The sequence below is a fragment of the Brassica napus genome, chromosome C2 (genome assembly GCF_020379485.1).
Source record: "Brassica napus cultivar Da-Ae chromosome C2, Da-Ae, whole genome shotgun sequence".
Classification (NCBI taxonomy): domain Eukaryota; kingdom Viridiplantae; phylum Streptophyta; class Magnoliopsida; order Brassicales; family Brassicaceae; genus Brassica; species Brassica napus.
The window spans coordinates 24,609,998-24,627,434 of NC_063445.1; the positions used below are offsets into that span (position 1 = coordinate 24,609,998).

Genomic DNA, 17,437 nt, shown 5'->3' on the forward strand with positions numbered 1-17,437 from the left:
TAACTTTTCAGACAAGACTCATACAAGATCAATGAGATTGAAGTTGATGGAACCTTCACTGCTTTCACTGGTAGCCTCCATAACTTTCAAGCCTCAACGACAGCTCCTGGCTCAAATTGCTTCATTGATCCTCCCTCTTGAAGCACCACAGTGTATCCATTGTTTGTCATTGACTTTTACATCATTTTTACAAGATTAAAGGAGTCTTGAGGATCAAATCAAAGAGAAGAAAAAACTTTGTAAATCTTGGAACAGACTTGTATGATGATCTTTCAGTTAGACACATGAAGTTGTGCAGCAAGGGAAGCAAGATAACCATCTAGGGTAGCGATTACAGCCACGATCAGCCTCTGCTTTAGGAGTAGTAACAGGTTTAGGAGCTTCCTCTTTCTTAAACCCTTCGTCTCCCTCAGCCTCTAACGAAATCTTCTGTTTCTTTTGTGGCGTTGAGCTTTGTAATCCACCCTTATCTTCATTCCCGAATCTTCACAATAAACAACAACAAAGAACCTGTGTTAAGACATGAAGACAAAACACAGATGATCACAAAGTGTTTCTTGTTTTTGTTGCATACACTGGAAAAGCGAAAGACTTGACGCTAAAATCTTCCGACCGACGAGAAACCGAATGATCTAGTTTATTGGTTTTGTTGTTGTTGTCTTTATTAGCCATGAGAACATCTCTAATACTTGATGCAGCCTTTTGTTCTTGGTCTTTACTTGCGTGGTAAGCTTTGTCTGCTTTCTTGCCTATATCCACCAGAGTTTTGACCTCCTCCACAACTCCACTTGCTCCTCCTTGGTTTTTGCTTTGAGGAGGAGAAGGTAAAGTAGGAGTTTTCGGTGAAGTAGGTTGAGGAAAGGTGAGCTCGCCTGATTTGAAGTAATCTATTTCTTCAGTGAAGGTATTGTCTCCCATGTGGATGCTGAAGAGAGATTCGTTGGAGAGAGTGCTCCATTCAGCTGGAGCTGTAGAGGTTGTTATTTCGAAAACGTGTGGAGGGATTCTGTAAGGAGGTGTTGAGGTTGCGTTGTTTGTACATCTCTCCATGATTTGTGTTGGAGGAGATTGATTATCAAGTCTTGGTTCTGTTTCTATGGAAGAACAAGAAGAGGAAGAGGAAGAGGAAGAAGACGATAGCCGTAGGATTGGATCTTCTGCTTCGTGTTTAGAGGCTAAGGGATTGATAAAGTTCAGCTCTTGTGACGTTTCCATGGTTTCAAAATGGAAGTTCCGACAAACTTTTCAATCTGTAGTGTGTATTAACAATGATGAAGACAAAAAAGACAAGACCGTTTTAGATTCAGAAAATACAAAAAGATAACATCATTAACTGGCATCTTTAAAAAGATTTTAGTCAACACCTGATGTTTCAAAAGGACAACGATGAAGACGTGGAACAGAAGCAAGAAACAGACCTAACTTTAGAAAATATCAAAAAGACAAGCTTGGGAGATGCTATCTGATGATTTAACTATTTTCGACATTGCTATCATTTTAATCCGGTCTCGGTTAACGATCGGTTGAGTTTGGTTAACCATTGGTTCAGTTTAACCGGTCAAGATTAGCGAGCGAATCTAAATCAACGGTTGAGATTACCTCAAATTAATGAACGGACAGGATGAGCGAACCTCATTGACATAAGCCCTTGTGAATAGAAAGAAAGACGCTCCGAGAGAGAGATCGTTCTCCGTTAAACCCTAGTAGAGAGTGAGTTCAGTCTCGTCGATACTTGTCTTTCTGATTCGATAGCTGATCTGAATCTCGATTGTTTCTCTGTTTGTTCGTTCTCCAGCTTATCCATTGTTTATGAGTCTCTTCTGTAACCCTAGGAGTCTGATTTGTTGTTTAGATTGTGCTTATTGATGTTTCGTTTCATGGGTTTAGTGAATTTGACCTCGTAAGCTTTGGTTCAATCTTTGACCGTGTGGGAAACACGATAACAGATGATAAAGTTTGTATCTTTCTTGTGTGTGTTGCATTGTATTTTATGAAAGGATGAATTTTTCTTACTTGTATTGACGATTGAATTGATAAGTCTTGGGCATATTCACGAGTTTCATCTTTGGGTTGTTGTTCTCTGTTTGTCTAACCACCGTAAGTGAATGCTCTTTCGATTGTTTTCAGGATACAGATACGTCACAACATGGCTTTCTTAAGTAAAGTTGGAAGGATATTTAGGCAGACTAGCACCCATGTCACTGCCTCTAACTCAATGCTACAGAGCATCCGTTGCATGTCTTCCTCAAAAATCTTTGTTGGAGGTGACTATTACTCTTATCTCGGTTGAGGGAGAAAGTGTTCTCTTTTTTTTCTGTTTTGTTTCTCTCAAAGTTGTCTATGTTGGTTTCAGGTATCTCCTACAGCACTGATGAGTTTGGCTTAAGAGAAGCTTTTAGCAAATATGGAGAAGTCGTTGATGGTAACTAGCTAACTCGCTTTAAGTTATTGCAAGCCTTTTGAGTTGTAACTTTCTTTTGCTTTACTTGGGAGCTGACTAATTTTTATCATCTGCAGCTAAAATTATTGTGGACCGTGAAACTGGTAGATCCAGGGGCTTTGCTTTCGTAACATTTACTTCTACCGAGGAGGCTAGTAATGCCATGCAACTGGATGGACAGGTAACATACAAATGTTCCTGCCTCTTTTGATTCTAAGATGTCATCTGGATTATTCCGTTGTCACTCATTGTCTTGTTGTGGATATTTAACCTTTTTCAAATCGGTTGTTTGTGGTTGTGGACAATGCATGTTTCTAGAACACTTAAGATTTTTTTCCTTCACACATTGACAACATAGGTAGTGACATGCTCTCTCTCTCTCTCTCTTAATGAATGGTGCTATGTCATTCTGTTTGTTGATTGTATATCTAGTTTCAAAATAAACCTACGCTTTCAGACTGTGTGTAGATGATTCAGACTATGCTAAAAGTGATTCTTCTTTGCTTCGAGTTGTCAATTGGTCATTTATTGTTGTTGTTTTTGGCATACAGGACCTTCATGGTCGAAGAATTAGGGTGAACTACGCTACTGAAAGAGGAAGTGGATTTGGAGGAAGGGGCTTCGGTGGTCCAGGTGGTGGTTACGGTGCCGCAGGTGGTGGTTATGGAGGAGGCGGTGCTGGTGGTTATGGTGCTCCAGCTGGTGGTTACGGAGGTGGCTCTTATGGTGGAAATGCTGGTGCTTATGTAGGTAACTCTCCATATGGTGGCAATGCCGGTGGTGATGGTTATGGAAGCAACTTTGGCGGCGGGTATGGTGTCGCTGGTGGTGTTGGTGGAAGTGACAACTTTGCACAAGGCAGCTCTTCTAGTGCTGGCTTTGATGACAAGTTTAGCAGCGACGTACCACTAGGCAATGATACGGACCATCAGCTTGAAAGCGCAGGCGATGACAATCAATTTGGTGGCTCAGAGAACGGTCAATCAGAGGTTGGCCCAGATGGGGTTGATCAGACTGACGATGGTGATGTTGCCAAGAGAGCTTAATCTCTCCATAATGTTGAGCCTCTGCAGTTTCAGAATAAACTTATGGAAGTTTCTTATTTTATGTTTTTAAAGTTTGGGGTTGTTTATCATGTAGAAACCTCTATTGTTGGTTGTTTTTAATGTTTTCTGACATTTGAGGCTCCTAAATAAAAATTGTAACAACTTAATAACAGACTCTTATTCTAGTTGAGATTTTCGACTAGAGACTACCAGTTCAATGGGTTAATAAGATCTTCAAAACTGAAGAGGACCCAATATGCTTTGGCTTAGCATATGAACAAGTCTGCACCACTTTGTTTACTAGCCTAAGATGCACAGGTGAATGAGAAGCGATAGTATTATTATGCAAATGCTCTCAGTTTACAAGTAGCTCTTGCTTACCTCAAGAGCTGGCAAGGTTGTTTATGCAAAGATGTTCTCTTGAGGCATCCCAAAAAGTGATGGTACAGTCTACAATGTATGTAACATGTGTATGATCAGATCATTTTTTGGTTCAGCTTGAGCAAACACTATCTAATTGTTGCAAAGAAGAAAGAATCAAGAGAGACCATACACACTGATCATTTTGTTTGTGGAGCTAGAGCGTTCAATTTACACAAATCGGCAAGTAAGTAATCAAATTAATTTTCTGGGAAGATTTTGAAATTGGAATTTTAAATGTTTTGTGTAAATCGTTGCGACTCGTCGATTTGGGTGAGCAAAGTCTATTCACTAAAACCTCGTAAAAGCCCAAACGCTTGGAGAAGGTTCGGGAGAGAGATAGAGTTGCTTTCTCTCCGCACAAGGGAAATGGCGAGCACGGATTCGAATCACGGGTAACCTCCTCCTCCTCCGAGTATCGAAATGAAAGCCCCGCAGGATCCATTCTTCGGTAAGCGCCGATCCTCTCTTCTACTCATCGTTCTCTTTTGGTTTAATACACTTACTGGGAAGCAAATCTGCGAAAAAGTCGCTGTAGATTGGTTTATTGCATGTGATAATGCTTAGACGGTTAAGTTTATCAGCGAAATGTCGAGATTCCGTCCCGTGATTGTGATGAGAACATTCCGATCATGCTCAGTAGCACTTCATAGGAATCTGAATAGTTCAAAATCGTTTTAGATTGATTGATTGCATATTATGATTACAGTTAGACGATTAGTTTCTCATCGAAATGTCAAGATTCCGTCCCGTGATTGTGATGAGAACCATCCCGATCATGCTGATCAGTGGCGTTTTATCGTAAATAGTTCAAAATCGTTCAAGCTCTGTATGTGTAGTGTGGAGAGAGTTCCTTCAAGTTCTGCAGTGATTGTATGATTACTCAATTCGTGGAGAGTGTATCAGAATCTCTAACCTTGTTGATTTCAGAGACAAAAGAGCATTCCACAAATGCTTCGGACTGTTTGGGTTGGTGATGGATTAAAAGGTATATTATCATACATACTCTTTGCTATCTCATCCTCCTTGTCTATCCTACTTATCATCGTTATAAGCAACTGGCTGTCTAAGGCTATACATGTTTGGTCTTCTATGCTCTAGGTTTTTTGTTCTTTTGTTCTTTAATGGATTGAAGAAGTCTCATCCCAACTTAGGAGGGCACTGGGTACATTTTTTAGCAGGAGCTATTGGTATGTTTTCTAATCTCCTTTCTTCTCTCTCGGTTATCTAATCAATGAAGCTGTGGTAAAGATAGGAGGGAGAAAAAAGATGTTCACTTTGGTGGTATCTGATTCTGAGTGGCAAAACATACAGCAGAAATGAAACGTAATAGCTGAAAAACAGATAATATCATACATTTAAATCTTATGTGACGATCCTAGCGATGAATATCGTGGATTTTTATAAGATAAGATCCATGATTTCAGTAAAACCACACAAGGGCAAGGTCGCAGCGCAAGATTTATGGGAAGTTGGAAAGCATCTGATTCCTTTGTGTTCTGCTGCTTCTTTCAGGTGATACAGTTGGTTCTTTCGTTTATGGTCCTTGTGAAGTAATAAAGCAGAGGATGCAAATTCAAGGCACTAGTAGCTCCTGGAGCTCTTTTATTCCAAGGAAAAGCGTTCCAGTTAAACCAAGAGGTGACATGCACTGGAATGTTCCAAGCTGGATGCTCAATATGGAAAGAGCAAGGGCCAAAGGGACTGTATGCTGGGTATGTAATCTTCCTTCAGTCCATTATGATAGCAATTGGATATCCTTTTTCAAGGTACTATGTTATTACTTTTCCTTGTTTCCTTTGGCAGATACTGGTCTACACTAGCAAGGGATGTACCTTTTGCTGGCCTTATGGTAAGTGAAACGGTTACCTCCGTTCATCTTATGGTTCTTTGTCTCCTTATTGTCGTTCTGTTCCTTTTCCTTCTCAGGTTTTTATGAAGCACTAAAGGATCTAACAGATGAAGGGAAGAAAAAGTTTCCACAATTTGGAGTTAACAGTTCAGTCGAGGGGCTCGTATTGGGAGGATTAGCTGGTGGTACGTCAGGATAAGATCAGTTTAAAGCAACCATTCGAAATAACTAATCCATAGTGACCCATGTTTAACTTAATCTCTCTCTCTCTCTCCAGGACTAGGCGCGTATCTCACAACTCCACTGGATGTTGTAAAAACAAGATTGCCAGTGCAAGGAACAACGATCAAGTATGTCTCATCTGAAATAGGCAAATAGCATCCCCAAGAGATATCAAGAACTTGTTTTGATTAAACTTGGGAATATCGATAGGTACAAGGGGTGGTTGGATGCAGTGGGTCAGATACGGAGGAAGGAAGGTCGAGAGGGTTTTTTCAGGGGAAGCGTCCCAAGGGTCATGTTGTATCTTCCAGCCTCGGCACTTACATTCATGGCCGTTGAGTTCCTTAGAGAGAGCTTCAGAGAGAAAGGTAAAAATAACAATGTTGTCTCCAACTTGAGCATAGAGAGTAAAAGATCTTCAGTACATGAGGTTAGGGAGAACTAGTGACATGATTCTTGTGAGATACTGTTAACTACAATCTGATCACTCCTTAATAAAAGGTTATCTTTACTTTCCCTTTTTATATCATTTTATCCTAAAGAGAAAAATAAAATTAAAAATATTAACTTAATTAGGCTTATTATAAATACACGTTTCGGACAGCCCGAACTAGTTAATGTGTTTAAAACGATAACAAAAGAGGAACTTTGTCTAAACCCTAAAACAGGGAGATGGCGTCTTCTTCTCGCTCGGAGAAAAGATGCCTCTACGAAATTCTCGATGTAAGCAAGGAGTCTTCGCCGGAAGAGATCCGATCTTCCTACCGGCGTTTGGCTCTGCAACGTCATCCCGACAAGCTCATCAAGGCCGGCGGAATATCGGAGGCTGACGCCACCGCTCAGTTCCAAGAACTCGTCCACGCCTACGAGGTTCTATCCGATCCCAAGGAGCGAGCCTGGTATGATTCCCACCGATCTCAGATCCTATTCGCCGACCAAGGCTCCGCCGGCGGCTCTAAATCCGGTGGAATGCCTGGCGGCTCCGTCCCGGATCTATTCGCTTTCTTCTCCACCTCTGTATACTCCGGTTACTCAGACACCTGTAAGGGATTCTACAAGGTGTATTTCGATGTGTTCAACAGCGTTTACCTCAACGAGATTAAGTTCGCGAGAACGTTAGGGTTGAGTATGGACTCCGTGAGAGAGGCTCCGATCATGGGGAATCTAGAGAGTCCGTATTCTCAGGTGACGGCGTTTTACAACTACTGGTTAGGGTTCAGCACTGTTATGGATTTCTGCTGGGTGGATGAGTACGATACCATGGCTGGACCTAACCGGAGGATGAGGAGGAAGATGGAGGAGGAGAATAAGAAGGTGAGGAAGAAGGCGAAGAGAGAGTATAACGAGACCGTGAGAGGGTTGGCTGCTTTTGTGAAGAAGAGGGACAAGAGAGTGGTTGATATGATGGTGAAGAAGAGTGCGGAGATGGAGTTGAAGAAGGCGGAGGAGAGGGAGAGGAAGAAGAAGATGGAGAAGGAGAGGTTGGAGAGAGCTATGAACTATGAGGAGCCTGATTGGGCAAAGGCTCAGGGTGAAGAGGAGGAGGAAGTGGAAGAGGATGGTGGTGATGATGGTAAGAAGAAGAGTGAGCAGCTCTATTGCATTGTTTGTAGCAAGAAGTTCAAAAGCGAGAAGCAGTGGAAAAACCATGAGCAGTCGAAGAAGCATAAAGAGAAAGTGGCGGAGTTGAGAGAGTCATTCAGTGATGTAGAAGAGGAGGAGGAAGAGATTGATGAGATACCGGAAACTGTAGAGGAGCTCGAGGAGTTGAATATGGAAGATGAAGTTGTAGGCGAAGCTGATGAAACTGATGATGAGTATTTTATGGCAGAGGAGGATGTGAAAGGATCTAGTGAAAGTGAGGATGAGGATGGGGATGTCGATGATGACGAGCTGATTCTACTCAAGAAAATGGTAGAAAAGAATAAGCGAAAGAACGTTGTATCAAGAGAAGAAGATGAAGTTCACGTCGAGATTGAGAGCGACAGCGAATTTGATAACCAGAAGAGCACAACAGGTAGGAACAGGAAAGGTAAGAAGGAGAGAAACAAACGGAATGCTGGAAAAGACATTACGGATGATGCCAACAAAACACAGATATCTATGGACGATGGTGATAATTCAGATGACAATGCGGATGCAACGGAATCAGCTTCCGGAGCAGTTGAGGAGTCTCAGAAGGATGAGGCAGAGCCAATGGAGTATGATAACAGGAAGAGCACAGGGAGGAGGCGCAGAAGTAAGAAGGGTAAGGACAAAAGCAGTGAAGCTGATGATACTCAAAAAGCCATGGAAGAAACGCATGAGGATCGAAGTGAATATATAGAACACAAGAAGGCTCCAAGGTCAAAGAAATCAACCAGAGGAATGAAGTCCAAGGTACAAAGCTTTCTTCCCTGTTTAGCATATCACTAGGTCATAGTTTCTTGAAATCATATAATATTTACACATCAAAATGCAGGGCACATCGAAGAAAGCCAGTAATAACGAATGCGACAGATGCGGAGAGGAGTTTGAGTCGAGGTTGGTCCATTAGATGATCATATTCCTTCTTTTGAAGAAATCTCTTGTTTGTTTTCTAGTATTATATCATTCAAATGTTGACCCACCATGTTTCTACCATGGCCAGGTCAAAACTATTCAAGCATATAGCTGATACCGGTCATGCGACAGTGAAATCCCGGTGATTCCATTGCTCATTTCAAAGGATCATGCAGAGAATAACCAAGAATTGCATTCTTTGATTGAATTTATACATTGGTGGAGACGATGAAGAAGAAAGGGTGGAATGAGCTACGTTTTTGACATTTTTGTAGTGCAAACGAGTTGATGATCAAACTCTATGTACTGTCTACTTAGAGTATCTTTGAAACAAAGATTTTGCAGCAGAGAAGAAATCTATCAAAAATTGTGTTTGTAAACTACATTCTTTCAAATATATCGTTCGTATTTCTACGGTCTACTCAATGTTAGGGATCTCATTATCGGAATGTCATTAGGTTATCTCTGTTGTATAATGTTAAGACCATGTTTTTGAAACTAAACTGTATTGGTAAGTTTGTTGAAGGAGCCTTTATTGTCATGAGCTACTTCAATATGTCGATGCCATATTTTGACTCATTTATACTTCCTCTGTATCACTTGTGATTTTTAAGGTTTTTGCACTTGGATTAGGAAAATACCAAAAAAATTTCCAGTAAACACCACTTAAAATGATACGGAGAGAATCTATATTTACTTTCCTTATGGAAAATGCATTATCAGATGTGACAATAAGTTCATTTGAGAACTTTGTACAACACCAGCCGTTCAACAAGATCATATTGTAAAGATATATAACGTCAGGCTTTAACATGACAGTTAGAGCTGAGAGCACCAGTCCCTAGCATTCTGGAACATCTTCAACCACAGACTCGACCAGCTTTCTCAACCTTCCAGCATTTCGAGTACGACGGGAACTGCCACATCAAGAAACACCGTTCAGGATGAGGCATCATCGCCAAATGTCTTCCATCAGGTGAACATATAGCCAGCCCCAACGGTGAACCATTGAGTTTAAAAGGCTAAAGCTTCAGTTACAGTCCCATCGTCATTACAGTATCTCAACGGAGCCAAATCTGAGTTAAGCATGTGGTCCAACACTCCTTTGTCCGGAAAATAAGCCCTTCCTTCTGCATGAGCCGCCCAAACTCCTAAAGTACTTACCCTCCATTCCTTTCAGCACTATTGACGGACAGTCCTTGATGGTCACGCTTGTGAACCTGCAGTCAAACCTTCCAGGCTCGTTGTGGACAAACCTCGGCTGGGCCATGTCGAGTGACCCGCCTACTTGAGGGTAGATATTACATATCGACTATCAAAGATAATTTGTAATTCCATTGTATTAGATTATGACGTAAAAGCCTTGCAAAGACTTGTATGTGTTTTTCCATTTTGTTCTTCACTACATTTTACAAAATCAGAAAAACAAATAAGTCTGCGTTATACCTCCAAAACGAAGCTTTGCTTTTCAGGTCTACCAGACACTAAGCATATACAAAGACCACTACATAAGCTCTGCTTCTAGGCTTCTCTAGCCAATGCTATCAGGTTCTACATTAGCTTCCCTTACTTAAGAATAAAAGTACCAAATCAAATTGACCTAACTAACGATTTTACAGCATAACCAAAAACTATCCATAGACCTCTTTGGATAATATCCAAAGACCATGATAGTCATCTGCAGAAACTCAATAAGAGATTGGAAGAAAGATTCTAACTTGGGATTAAAAACAAGATCCATGATTCAAACAACGAAAGGAAAATGTTTTCAATATCAAATACAAAACAACGAACTAGTGCAAAAAAACAACAGCTAAATCAAAGTTTATGCTGTTCTACTTTCGCTTCAAATGTTGCTCGGATACATGAAGACTCTGACCCTCATTCCCTGCAACACAAAAATGAAAAGATACTTACTTTAATACAGCAAGCAGGAGATTAAAACAACTAAACAAGATAAGGATCTGATGGTTGTAGGATATGTTAAAAGTACCATGGACTTAGGAGGCAAGTTGGAAGTGAATTTGGCACGGACAACACCGCTGTTACCATGAGGCCTTGTAACCTTTCCCCAGATGCAGCGGTAGTGGCTACCGTTCTTCTTGATCTTAGCCTTGTATATGTAAGCCATCCTCTTTCCCTTGTACCATGTCACCTCCTCTGTAGTGTTGACTCCTTCGATCTGGATAAGGCTAGTGTTTGGGTACTGGTTTGACTTCGACCTACACAATCAAGAAAATGGTCAGAGACCAAAGCTAAAGGAATTAGCTCAGACAAATAACGACACTGGACTTAGAAGAACAATGCAGAGAATACATTAAGCACATAAAGTTTTGATTTTTTTTAAGGTATTACAAAACAGAATCTGATTAGTTGAAGCGATGTTTAAGATGAGATCTTATCAGCTTCAGTTACAGTTACCTAAACTACTTAGCTCATTGTGGGTCATTACAATGTATCAAGATCGGAGCCAAACCAAGAACCAGTAAGCAGTATACAATTGAAAGCATAAAGGTGTCACCTTTTGTATCCCAAGATGGTTCCCCTGACGTAGAGTCTGCAATTAAGATAAAAAAAATAGGATTCAGATTTGATCACACGAAAACGAGCAGACCTCTAGTACTACTGTTGAGAACAAGATTCGACAACTAGGGTTCGATTTAAATAGATGGACAACAAAGGAAGATGAAAGACCTGACACGTTCTCCTTGGCGTCCCTTCACCATTTTCGCAAGACCGCTGCTACTATTACTGAGGTAAACGGAGGAGACAAACCCTAGAGCTTAAGCACAAGTTTATATAGTGCTACCTACTCTTTCGATTTGATTCAAAACGGGCCTATGGGCCTCTAAACTTAGCCTGGTAAGGTATTGAAACATATTTAAATCAGCTTCTTCTTTTTTTTTGTCGAGGAGGGTATTATTTGATTATTTATGTATTTTAGTTGAAAGTTGAAACTAGGTAGCGATTTTGTGAATGTAAATATTTTATAAAATATATAGATTATGTTTTTATCAATTTAAAATTAATTTTTTATTTTATTTTTTATTTTGTAAAATATGAATATGACAACTTTAACATATTTTATAATTTATGTATCGACAATTATACTAAATATGTTATATATGTTTTATTTTATTTTTTTAAGAAAATAATTAAGTTTATACTATTTAAATTTCTAAATATATTTTAGATAAATTTGGATTTTTTATTTATAACAATAAATGATATTATAGCCGAAAGTAAAACAAAAATAATAATGCATTAATAGTTATTATAATATCTTACATATATAGTATGACTTATATAGAAAAAGTGTAGTATAATGTGGATTGTTTAGCAAAAAATATTATTTGATTTTTTTTAGAATTGATTAAAATGAAGAAAATTAAAAATATTTGACGAATCAAATTATAAAAAATTTAGAAAAAACTTCACTTATGATTGATACCTAAGCAAAAATCATTTAAATGAATTCCCTTTTAATCTACAATCATAAAAGGGCATGAGATGTTCATTTAACCATCCACATCACGTAAAATATATCTACTAACTATAGTGCATTGTAGTCTATAAAAAAAATCTTTCAAATTTCATTATTATCCATTGAAAGAATTTTTTATAAAGTTTTTTACAGACCGCAGTGCACTAACCTTATGACATTTAGTTTAAACTAGGATAAGACCTGCGCCTTGCGCAGGATGAATTTATTTGTATATATTATCGATAGTTTTTTTTTATATATGTGATCATTTTATTTATATATATATAATATTTTTTGTTATTATTATATAATTTCTTTCCGATGGATCAGATCAATTTTTATTAAAAATAATGGAACAAAACTATAATTAATACATCATGGGTTGATCGGATTGGACATTAAACAAATTATGACATAAAAACCTTATTTTTTCTATCGAACACATTCTTGAAAAAAGTAAACAGTATTGTTTTCACTGTTGAATTATTTTGACTTTTATCTTCCATATGGTTTTGAAAACTTTCAAATCAACCATCGAATTGGTACATGTCATTTTAATGTTTTTAGTCGTATACTTAAGAAAAACTTACATTTTTGTAATTTAAAGTCGTTTTAAAAAATTCAAAATATAACATCTAAGAAAAAATCTAACATATAAGAAAAATCTAACATATAAGGTGTCCTCATTTTTGTATTTTAAAGTCGTTTAAAAAAAATAACATATAAGGTTTCCTCTTTTTTGTAATTTAAAGTCATTTTAAAAAATTCAAAATATAACATATAAGAAAAAATCTAATTTTTTACTATACGGTTAATGTGATTGTTTATTTTTTTAATAATATAAAATTAAACAAAATGAAGAAGGATGCAAAAATTGTTATCAAATCTTTATTATTCATAATCATTAATTGCCATATATATGTAAATCATATTTGGTAATTTCGTAGCTTTTATTTAGGGAACGAATACACACTTCTTATATTTTAGGTTAATATAATGTTCTCTAGTGGACATTAAACAAATTATGACATAAAAACCTTATTTTTTTCCGCCAACACAATTTTAAAAAAGTGAATAGTATTGTTTTCACAGTTGAATTATTTTGACGTTTAACTTACATATGGTTTTGAAAGCTTTCAAATCAACCATCGAACTGATACATGTCATTTTAATGTTTTTAGTCGTATACATAAGGAAAACTTACATTTTTGTAATTTAAAGTTGTTTTAAAAAATTCAAAATATAACATATAAGAAAAAATCTAACATATAAGGTGTCCTCATTTTTGTATTTTAAAGTCGTTTTAAAAAAAAAACATATAAGGTTTCCACATTTTTGTAATTTAAAGTCATTTTAAAAAATTTAAAATATAACATATAAGAAAAAAAATCTAATTTTTTATTATAAGTTTAATGTGATTGTTTATTTTTTTTTAATAATATAAAATTAAACAAAAATGAAGAAGGATGAAAAAATTGTTATCAAATCTTTATTATTCATAATCATTAATTGTCATATATATGTAAATCATATTAGGTAATTCTGTAGCTTTTATTTAAGGAAAGAATACACACTTCTTATATTTTAGGTTATATAATGTTCTCTAGTGGACATTAAATAAATTATGACATAAAAACCTTATTTTTTCCAGCGAACACATTCTTGAAAAAAGTGAACAGTATTGTTTTCACAGTTGAATTATTTTGACTTTTATCTTCCATATGGTTTTTAAAGCTTTCAAATCAACCACCGAATTGATACATGTCATTTTAATGTTTTTAGTCGTATACTTAAGGAAAACTTACATTTTTGTAATTTAAAGTCGTTTTAAAAAAATTCAAAATATAACATATAAGAAAATTCTAACATATAAGAAAAATATAACATATAAGGTGTCCTCTTTTTTTGTATTTTAAAGTCGTTTAAAAACATATATAACATATAAAAGCTTCCTCATTTTTGTAATTTAAAGTCATTTTAAAAAATTCAAAATATAACATATAAGAAAAAATCTAATTTTTTTATTATATGGTTAATGTGATTGTTTAATTTTTTTTAATAATATAAATTTAAACAAAAATGAAGAAGGATGCAAAAATTGTTATCAAATCTTTATTATTCATAATCATTAATTCTCGTATATATGTAAATCATATTAGGTAATTCCGTATCTTTTATTTAAGGAAAGAATACACACTTCATATATTTTAGGTTAATATAATGTTCTCTAGTGTTATATAATTATGGAATAATGTGATATCATTAGATTAAACTATACTTTATATTAGAAGTTCTAGGATTCTTTGAAATGGAATTTAAAAGGCATTTAGAGTGCCACCTAGGATTTGGGTTTTTTTTTAATTAATACAAAATTAAGGTTTTAATTTTTCAAATGCTTCTCAATTAATATACAGGGGATTGTTTTCTTTTTTTTGGGCTTGATAAGTATTGGCTTATTGCAAAGACAATATCATCAGAAGATATAACTTCAGTAGTTACACTCAACCCAACATATTGAACTAGAATTTGGTTGGACTCATATACATATATCCAATGTTCGAAAACGCGGTCAACGCGGTCGATTCCGCGGCGGAGAAGCGTTCGGCGGCCCCTTACCGTCTCGATTATAGCCTGTTCGGGAAAAAACTCGGATCCTTAGGAAAAATCATATTTTCTTTTATTCTTCTGTAATTTCACATGTTATTTGATGAATTTATCGATATAAGAAGAAGAAAATGATAAAAACAAAAGGAATCAGTAAAAGGGATGGCTGCGGTCGATCTTGTGCTCAGAAAAAAATAGGTCAAAAGAAGAAGACGATGAGGAAAATACAGTTTTGTCCTTCATTAAAAGACAAAAAATTAATAAAGCACACAAAACTGATATGACGAGGTTCGAACCAATTTGCAATAAGACGTACATATCCCTGGTTTTTATTCGTTATAGTGAAAAGTGAACCAAATTACTATTATAATAGTTGTCCTTGTTTAGTGAGTCTGGACACCAATTTCAACTCTTTTATTCAATCCGAGATAATTACATACATTAAAGTTACAGAGAAATTTAGAAAGTCCACCTAGTATATAGTAGGATTTTTTTAAAAGATTTGTAATTTTCTACAACAACTAATAATATTTAAATTTAAAATATGAATTTTAATCAGTATTTGGAAATTTATTTATTTGTTGGATTGCTTTTTTTTTTTAACATGAAAATCGACTAAAACACACTCTACAATAGAACCATGAGTAAATAATACTGAATTTTAGAATATATAATGGGTGATTTAAAATATTTAAAATTACTAATCCAATAAAACTGACTTTTCTTAGATTTCTATACTTATTAAAATTTGATAACTAATCTATTATATTAAAAGAGAATTACAAATTTTGAAATAAATTTTTCATTCATGTGTTTATTATGAAAATTGTCACCCAAACTAAAACAAAACAAGTCTTCATTAAGAGTATTTATCACCTTTTAATAAACACTAAATCGTTTATCCGCGCTACGCGCGGATTGTATGCTATACATTTTCTTTTTAACTTTTGATATTTTAAAATTATTTCACATTAAATCCTTGTTAAACATTTAAATAATAGAATAGATCATGATAATTTGAGATTTTCAGTTGTGATATTTAAGCATTACTATATTGATTGATTTTGTTGTGCATGGTTAACATATTTGCCGTCAAAAAATGAATATTATAATTTTCATAATTAGTAATTGATTGTATATGTTTAAGTATAACTGAAAAGGGAAATTACTTAAGTGTTACAAAATATTTTTTTGATAAAGTATCTATTTTCTAAATATATTTAAATTTCTGTATAACATTTTAATTTTTATCTTTTTGGCCACTATTTTCTTTCTTATGTTAAGGATTTATTAATTCAAACCAAATATAATTCCTTAGAAAAACTTTATTGTAAGAAACAATAATGTAATCAATTTCCTTATAAAAGTTAGTCAGCTTATATATATATTTCACTAAAGACTGTAACATCTAAAAGAGTATATTGCCTTACTTAGAACTTAAGTAATTTCTTTTATAGCATTTATTTTTGGTTTGGTATACTTTATATCATGTTTTTGTTTATTATTTGTCATTTATTTATATGTTCAGTTATATATTTCTTACGATTATAACATATTTTCTTACAATTATAACAAATAAAACTAATTTAATATACTCATTGTTTCTAAGTTAAACTATGTGGTATCTCTTATTCAAATAACAAATTAATTTCGTATAAATAATTTTTGCTATATGGTATTTATTTGTTAGATTTTTTTTTTGGTATGAATATTTGTTTTGTTAGCCTACTTTATAATCAATAAAATTTATTCTCACATTATGTGATTTTAATCTCTTATATCTTTATACTTTGGGTTATGTTCTTTAATCTACTTATATTTATTGTTTTTATTGGTGTATTGTCTTTTATAGTGTAGAGTTTTTGAGTTTAGCTTTAAGTGAATTATGTCTATATAAGGGTTTGATCTTATGTGAATAAAAGTATGTTAGCTATTTTTTTGTCAACATTATGTTAGCAATTGAAATATTTCTACTGTAAAATTATCTTAATGTGAGCATCCTCTAAAAAGATAGTATCCAACATTTATGTTATTGTCTAGTCAAATAGTAGTACCATTTAAAATGAATCGAATATGATTTTAGGCAAAGGTACTAAATCTAGAAGTTCCAATTAAATTTGAGAAAGTATTAAATTCTAATGTTATTTCAATTATGTATTTTATAAATTCTTTAAAATGTTATGTAATTGGATTAACGTATTTATAACCATATTTCTAAAATACTTTAAATTTTAGTGAATTATGTGGTGTCCAATATTAAATGGAATATATAGCAGTGGTATTTGAAAGGAGTTTAACGGAAAATTTAATATAAAAATGTAAAGAATCAAATATATATTTTTAGCTGGTGATTTAAAGGTGGTTTTATGTGGTTTATCTATCAGATGTGTGTCAAAATTATTGATATCGATGATATCGTAGATTCAGAAATGTAATTTTGACTATAAATTATTACAAGTTTGAAAAGAAAACTAACAAAAATAGAGTTAAAAAAATTACGTCATACAAAATAAGAGATAGACAAGTTGAAAGACACAGAAGGGGGAAAATCTCAAACAACCTTTATCATAATTATTGTGTTAATCATGGTACTTTTTTGTTCTTATTAGATGTAATCTACAACATAATTACAAAAGCTCTGTGTTACAGTGGCCAAAAAGAGCGTTTCATCTAACAACAAATTAACAAGACAAACAAAATTATATGAAATTGGTATAAAAAGCCTACTCTGAATTAAAAGTTATATTAAAATAACATAAAACAAAAGAATAAATTAGACAAATTTAACATAAATATATAATCCGCTGGTAGCGCGGAATAATCTCTAG

At 34.7% G+C, this 17,437-nt stretch overlaps 5 protein-coding genes across 7 annotated transcripts; 3 read left to right on the forward strand and 2 right to left on the reverse strand.

The window, feature by feature from the left end:
- Nucleotides 1-16: 16 nt before the first annotated feature.
- Nucleotides 17-1,639, reverse strand: BNAC02G22810D. The gene has a single exon (XM_048747663.1). It carries the CDS (start codon nt 1,213-1,215, stop codon nt 544-546), a length of 672 nt encoding a protein of 223 aa, XP_048603620.1. The 5' UTR covers nt 1,216-1,639; the 3' UTR covers nt 17-543.
- On the forward strand, nt 1,611-3,671 carry LOC106440694 (glycine-rich RNA-binding protein 5, mitochondrial). 2 transcript variants are annotated; one of them, XM_048747661.1, is made up of 5 exons: nt 1,611-1,710; nt 2,128-2,264; nt 2,354-2,422; nt 2,518-2,621; nt 2,992-3,671. In XM_048747661.1, exons 2-5 carry the CDS (start codon nt 2,147-2,149, stop codon nt 3,484-3,486), a joined length of 786 nt encoding a protein of 261 aa, XP_048603618.1. In that variant the 5' UTR covers nt 1,611-1,710; nt 2,128-2,146; the 3' UTR covers nt 3,487-3,671. The 2 variants fall into 2 exon arrangements, with proteins under 2 accessions (XP_048603618.1, XP_048603619.1); XM_048747662.1 differs by having other exon boundaries at nt 1,700-1,782.
- Nucleotides 3,672-3,902: 231 nt separating this feature from the next.
- Nucleotides 3,903-6,440, forward strand: LOC106440693 (probable mitochondrial 2-oxodicarboxylate carrier). Of its 2 annotated transcripts, none has more exons than XM_048747664.1 (8): nt 3,903-4,357; nt 4,616-4,894; nt 5,008-5,096; nt 5,422-5,621; nt 5,713-5,758; nt 5,836-5,943; nt 6,036-6,108; nt 6,191-6,440. In XM_048747664.1, exons 4-8 carry the CDS (start codon nt 5,475-5,477, stop codon nt 6,423-6,425), a joined length of 609 nt encoding a protein of 202 aa, XP_048603621.1. In that variant the 5' UTR covers nt 3,903-4,357; nt 4,616-4,894; nt 5,008-5,096; nt 5,422-5,474; the 3' UTR covers nt 6,426-6,440. The 2 variants fall into 2 exon arrangements, with proteins under 2 accessions (XP_048603621.1, XP_048603622.1); XM_048747665.1 differs by having other exon boundaries at nt 4,837-4,894.
- Nucleotides 6,441-6,584: 144 nt separating this feature from the next.
- LOC106440692 (DNAJ protein JJJ1 homolog) lies at nt 6,585-9,104 on the forward strand. Its single transcript, XM_013882422.3, has 3 exons — nt 6,585-8,359; nt 8,442-8,503; nt 8,610-9,104. The coding sequence occupies exons 1-3, from the start codon at nt 6,653-6,655 to the stop codon at nt 8,665-8,667; spliced, it is 1,827 nt and encodes a 608-aa protein (XP_013737876.1). The 5' UTR covers nt 6,585-6,652; the 3' UTR covers nt 8,668-9,104.
- A 1,116-nt stretch (nt 9,105-10,220) lies between these two features.
- On the reverse strand, nt 10,221-11,381 carry LOC106440691 (60S ribosomal protein L35a-1). The gene is made up of 4 exons (XM_048747666.1): nt 11,216-11,381; nt 11,043-11,078; nt 10,515-10,743; nt 10,221-10,409 (listed from the first exon to the last, which is right to left on the reverse strand). Exons 1-4 carry the CDS (start codon nt 11,245-11,247, stop codon nt 10,368-10,370), a joined length of 339 nt encoding a protein of 112 aa, XP_048603623.1. The 5' UTR covers nt 11,248-11,381; the 3' UTR covers nt 10,221-10,367.
- Nucleotides 11,382-17,437: the final 6,056 nt, after the last annotated feature.

Bases quoted from the DNA above. Each gene is read 5' to 3' on its own strand.
- BNAC02G22810D (XM_048747663.1), bottom strand. From the start codon at position 1,215: ATGGAAACGTCACAAGAGCTGAACTTTATCAATCCCTTAGCCTCTAAA.
- LOC106440694 (XM_048747661.1), top strand. From the start codon at position 2,147: ATGGCTTTCTTAAGTAAAGTTGGAAGGATATTTAGGCAGACTAGCACC. The intron at 2,265-2,353 runs GTGACTATTACT...TGTTGGTTTCAG, and splicing joins CTCAAAAATCTTTGTTGGAG to GTATCTCCTACAGCACTGAT. The intron at 2,622-2,991 runs GTAACATACAAA...TTTGGCATACAG, and splicing joins CCATGCAACTGGATGGACAG to GACCTTCATGGTCGAAGAAT.
- LOC106440693 (XM_048747664.1), top strand. From the start codon at position 5,475: ATGCAAATTCAAGGCACTAGTAGCTCCTGGAGCTCTTTTATTCCAAGG. The intron at 5,759-5,835 runs GTAAGTGAAACG...TTTCCTTCTCAG, and splicing joins TACCTTTTGCTGGCCTTATG to GTTTTTATGAAGCACTAAAG. The intron at 6,109-6,190 runs GTATGTCTCATC...GAATATCGATAG, and splicing joins GTGCAAGGAACAACGATCAA to GTACAAGGGGTGGTTGGATG.
- LOC106440692 (XM_013882422.3), top strand. From the start codon at position 6,653: ATGGCGTCTTCTTCTCGCTCGGAGAAAAGATGCCTCTACGAAATTCTC. The intron at 8,360-8,441 runs GTACAAAGCTTT...ATCAAAATGCAG, and splicing joins CCAGAGGAATGAAGTCCAAG to GGCACATCGAAGAAAGCCAG. The intron at 8,504-8,609 runs GTTGGTCCATTA...TACCATGGCCAG, and splicing joins GGAGAGGAGTTTGAGTCGAG to GTCAAAACTATTCAAGCATA.
- LOC106440691 (XM_048747666.1), bottom strand. From the start codon at position 11,247: ATGGTGAAGGGACGCCAAGGAGAACGTGTCAG. The intron at 11,079-11,215 runs GTCTTTCATCTT...TCTTAATTGCAG, and splicing joins CGCCAAGGAGAACGTGTCAG to ACTCTACGTCAGGGGAACCA. The intron at 10,410-10,514 runs GTACTTTTAACA...TTTGTGTTGCAG, and splicing joins ACTTGCCTCCTAAGTCCATG to GGAATGAGGGTCAGAGTCTT.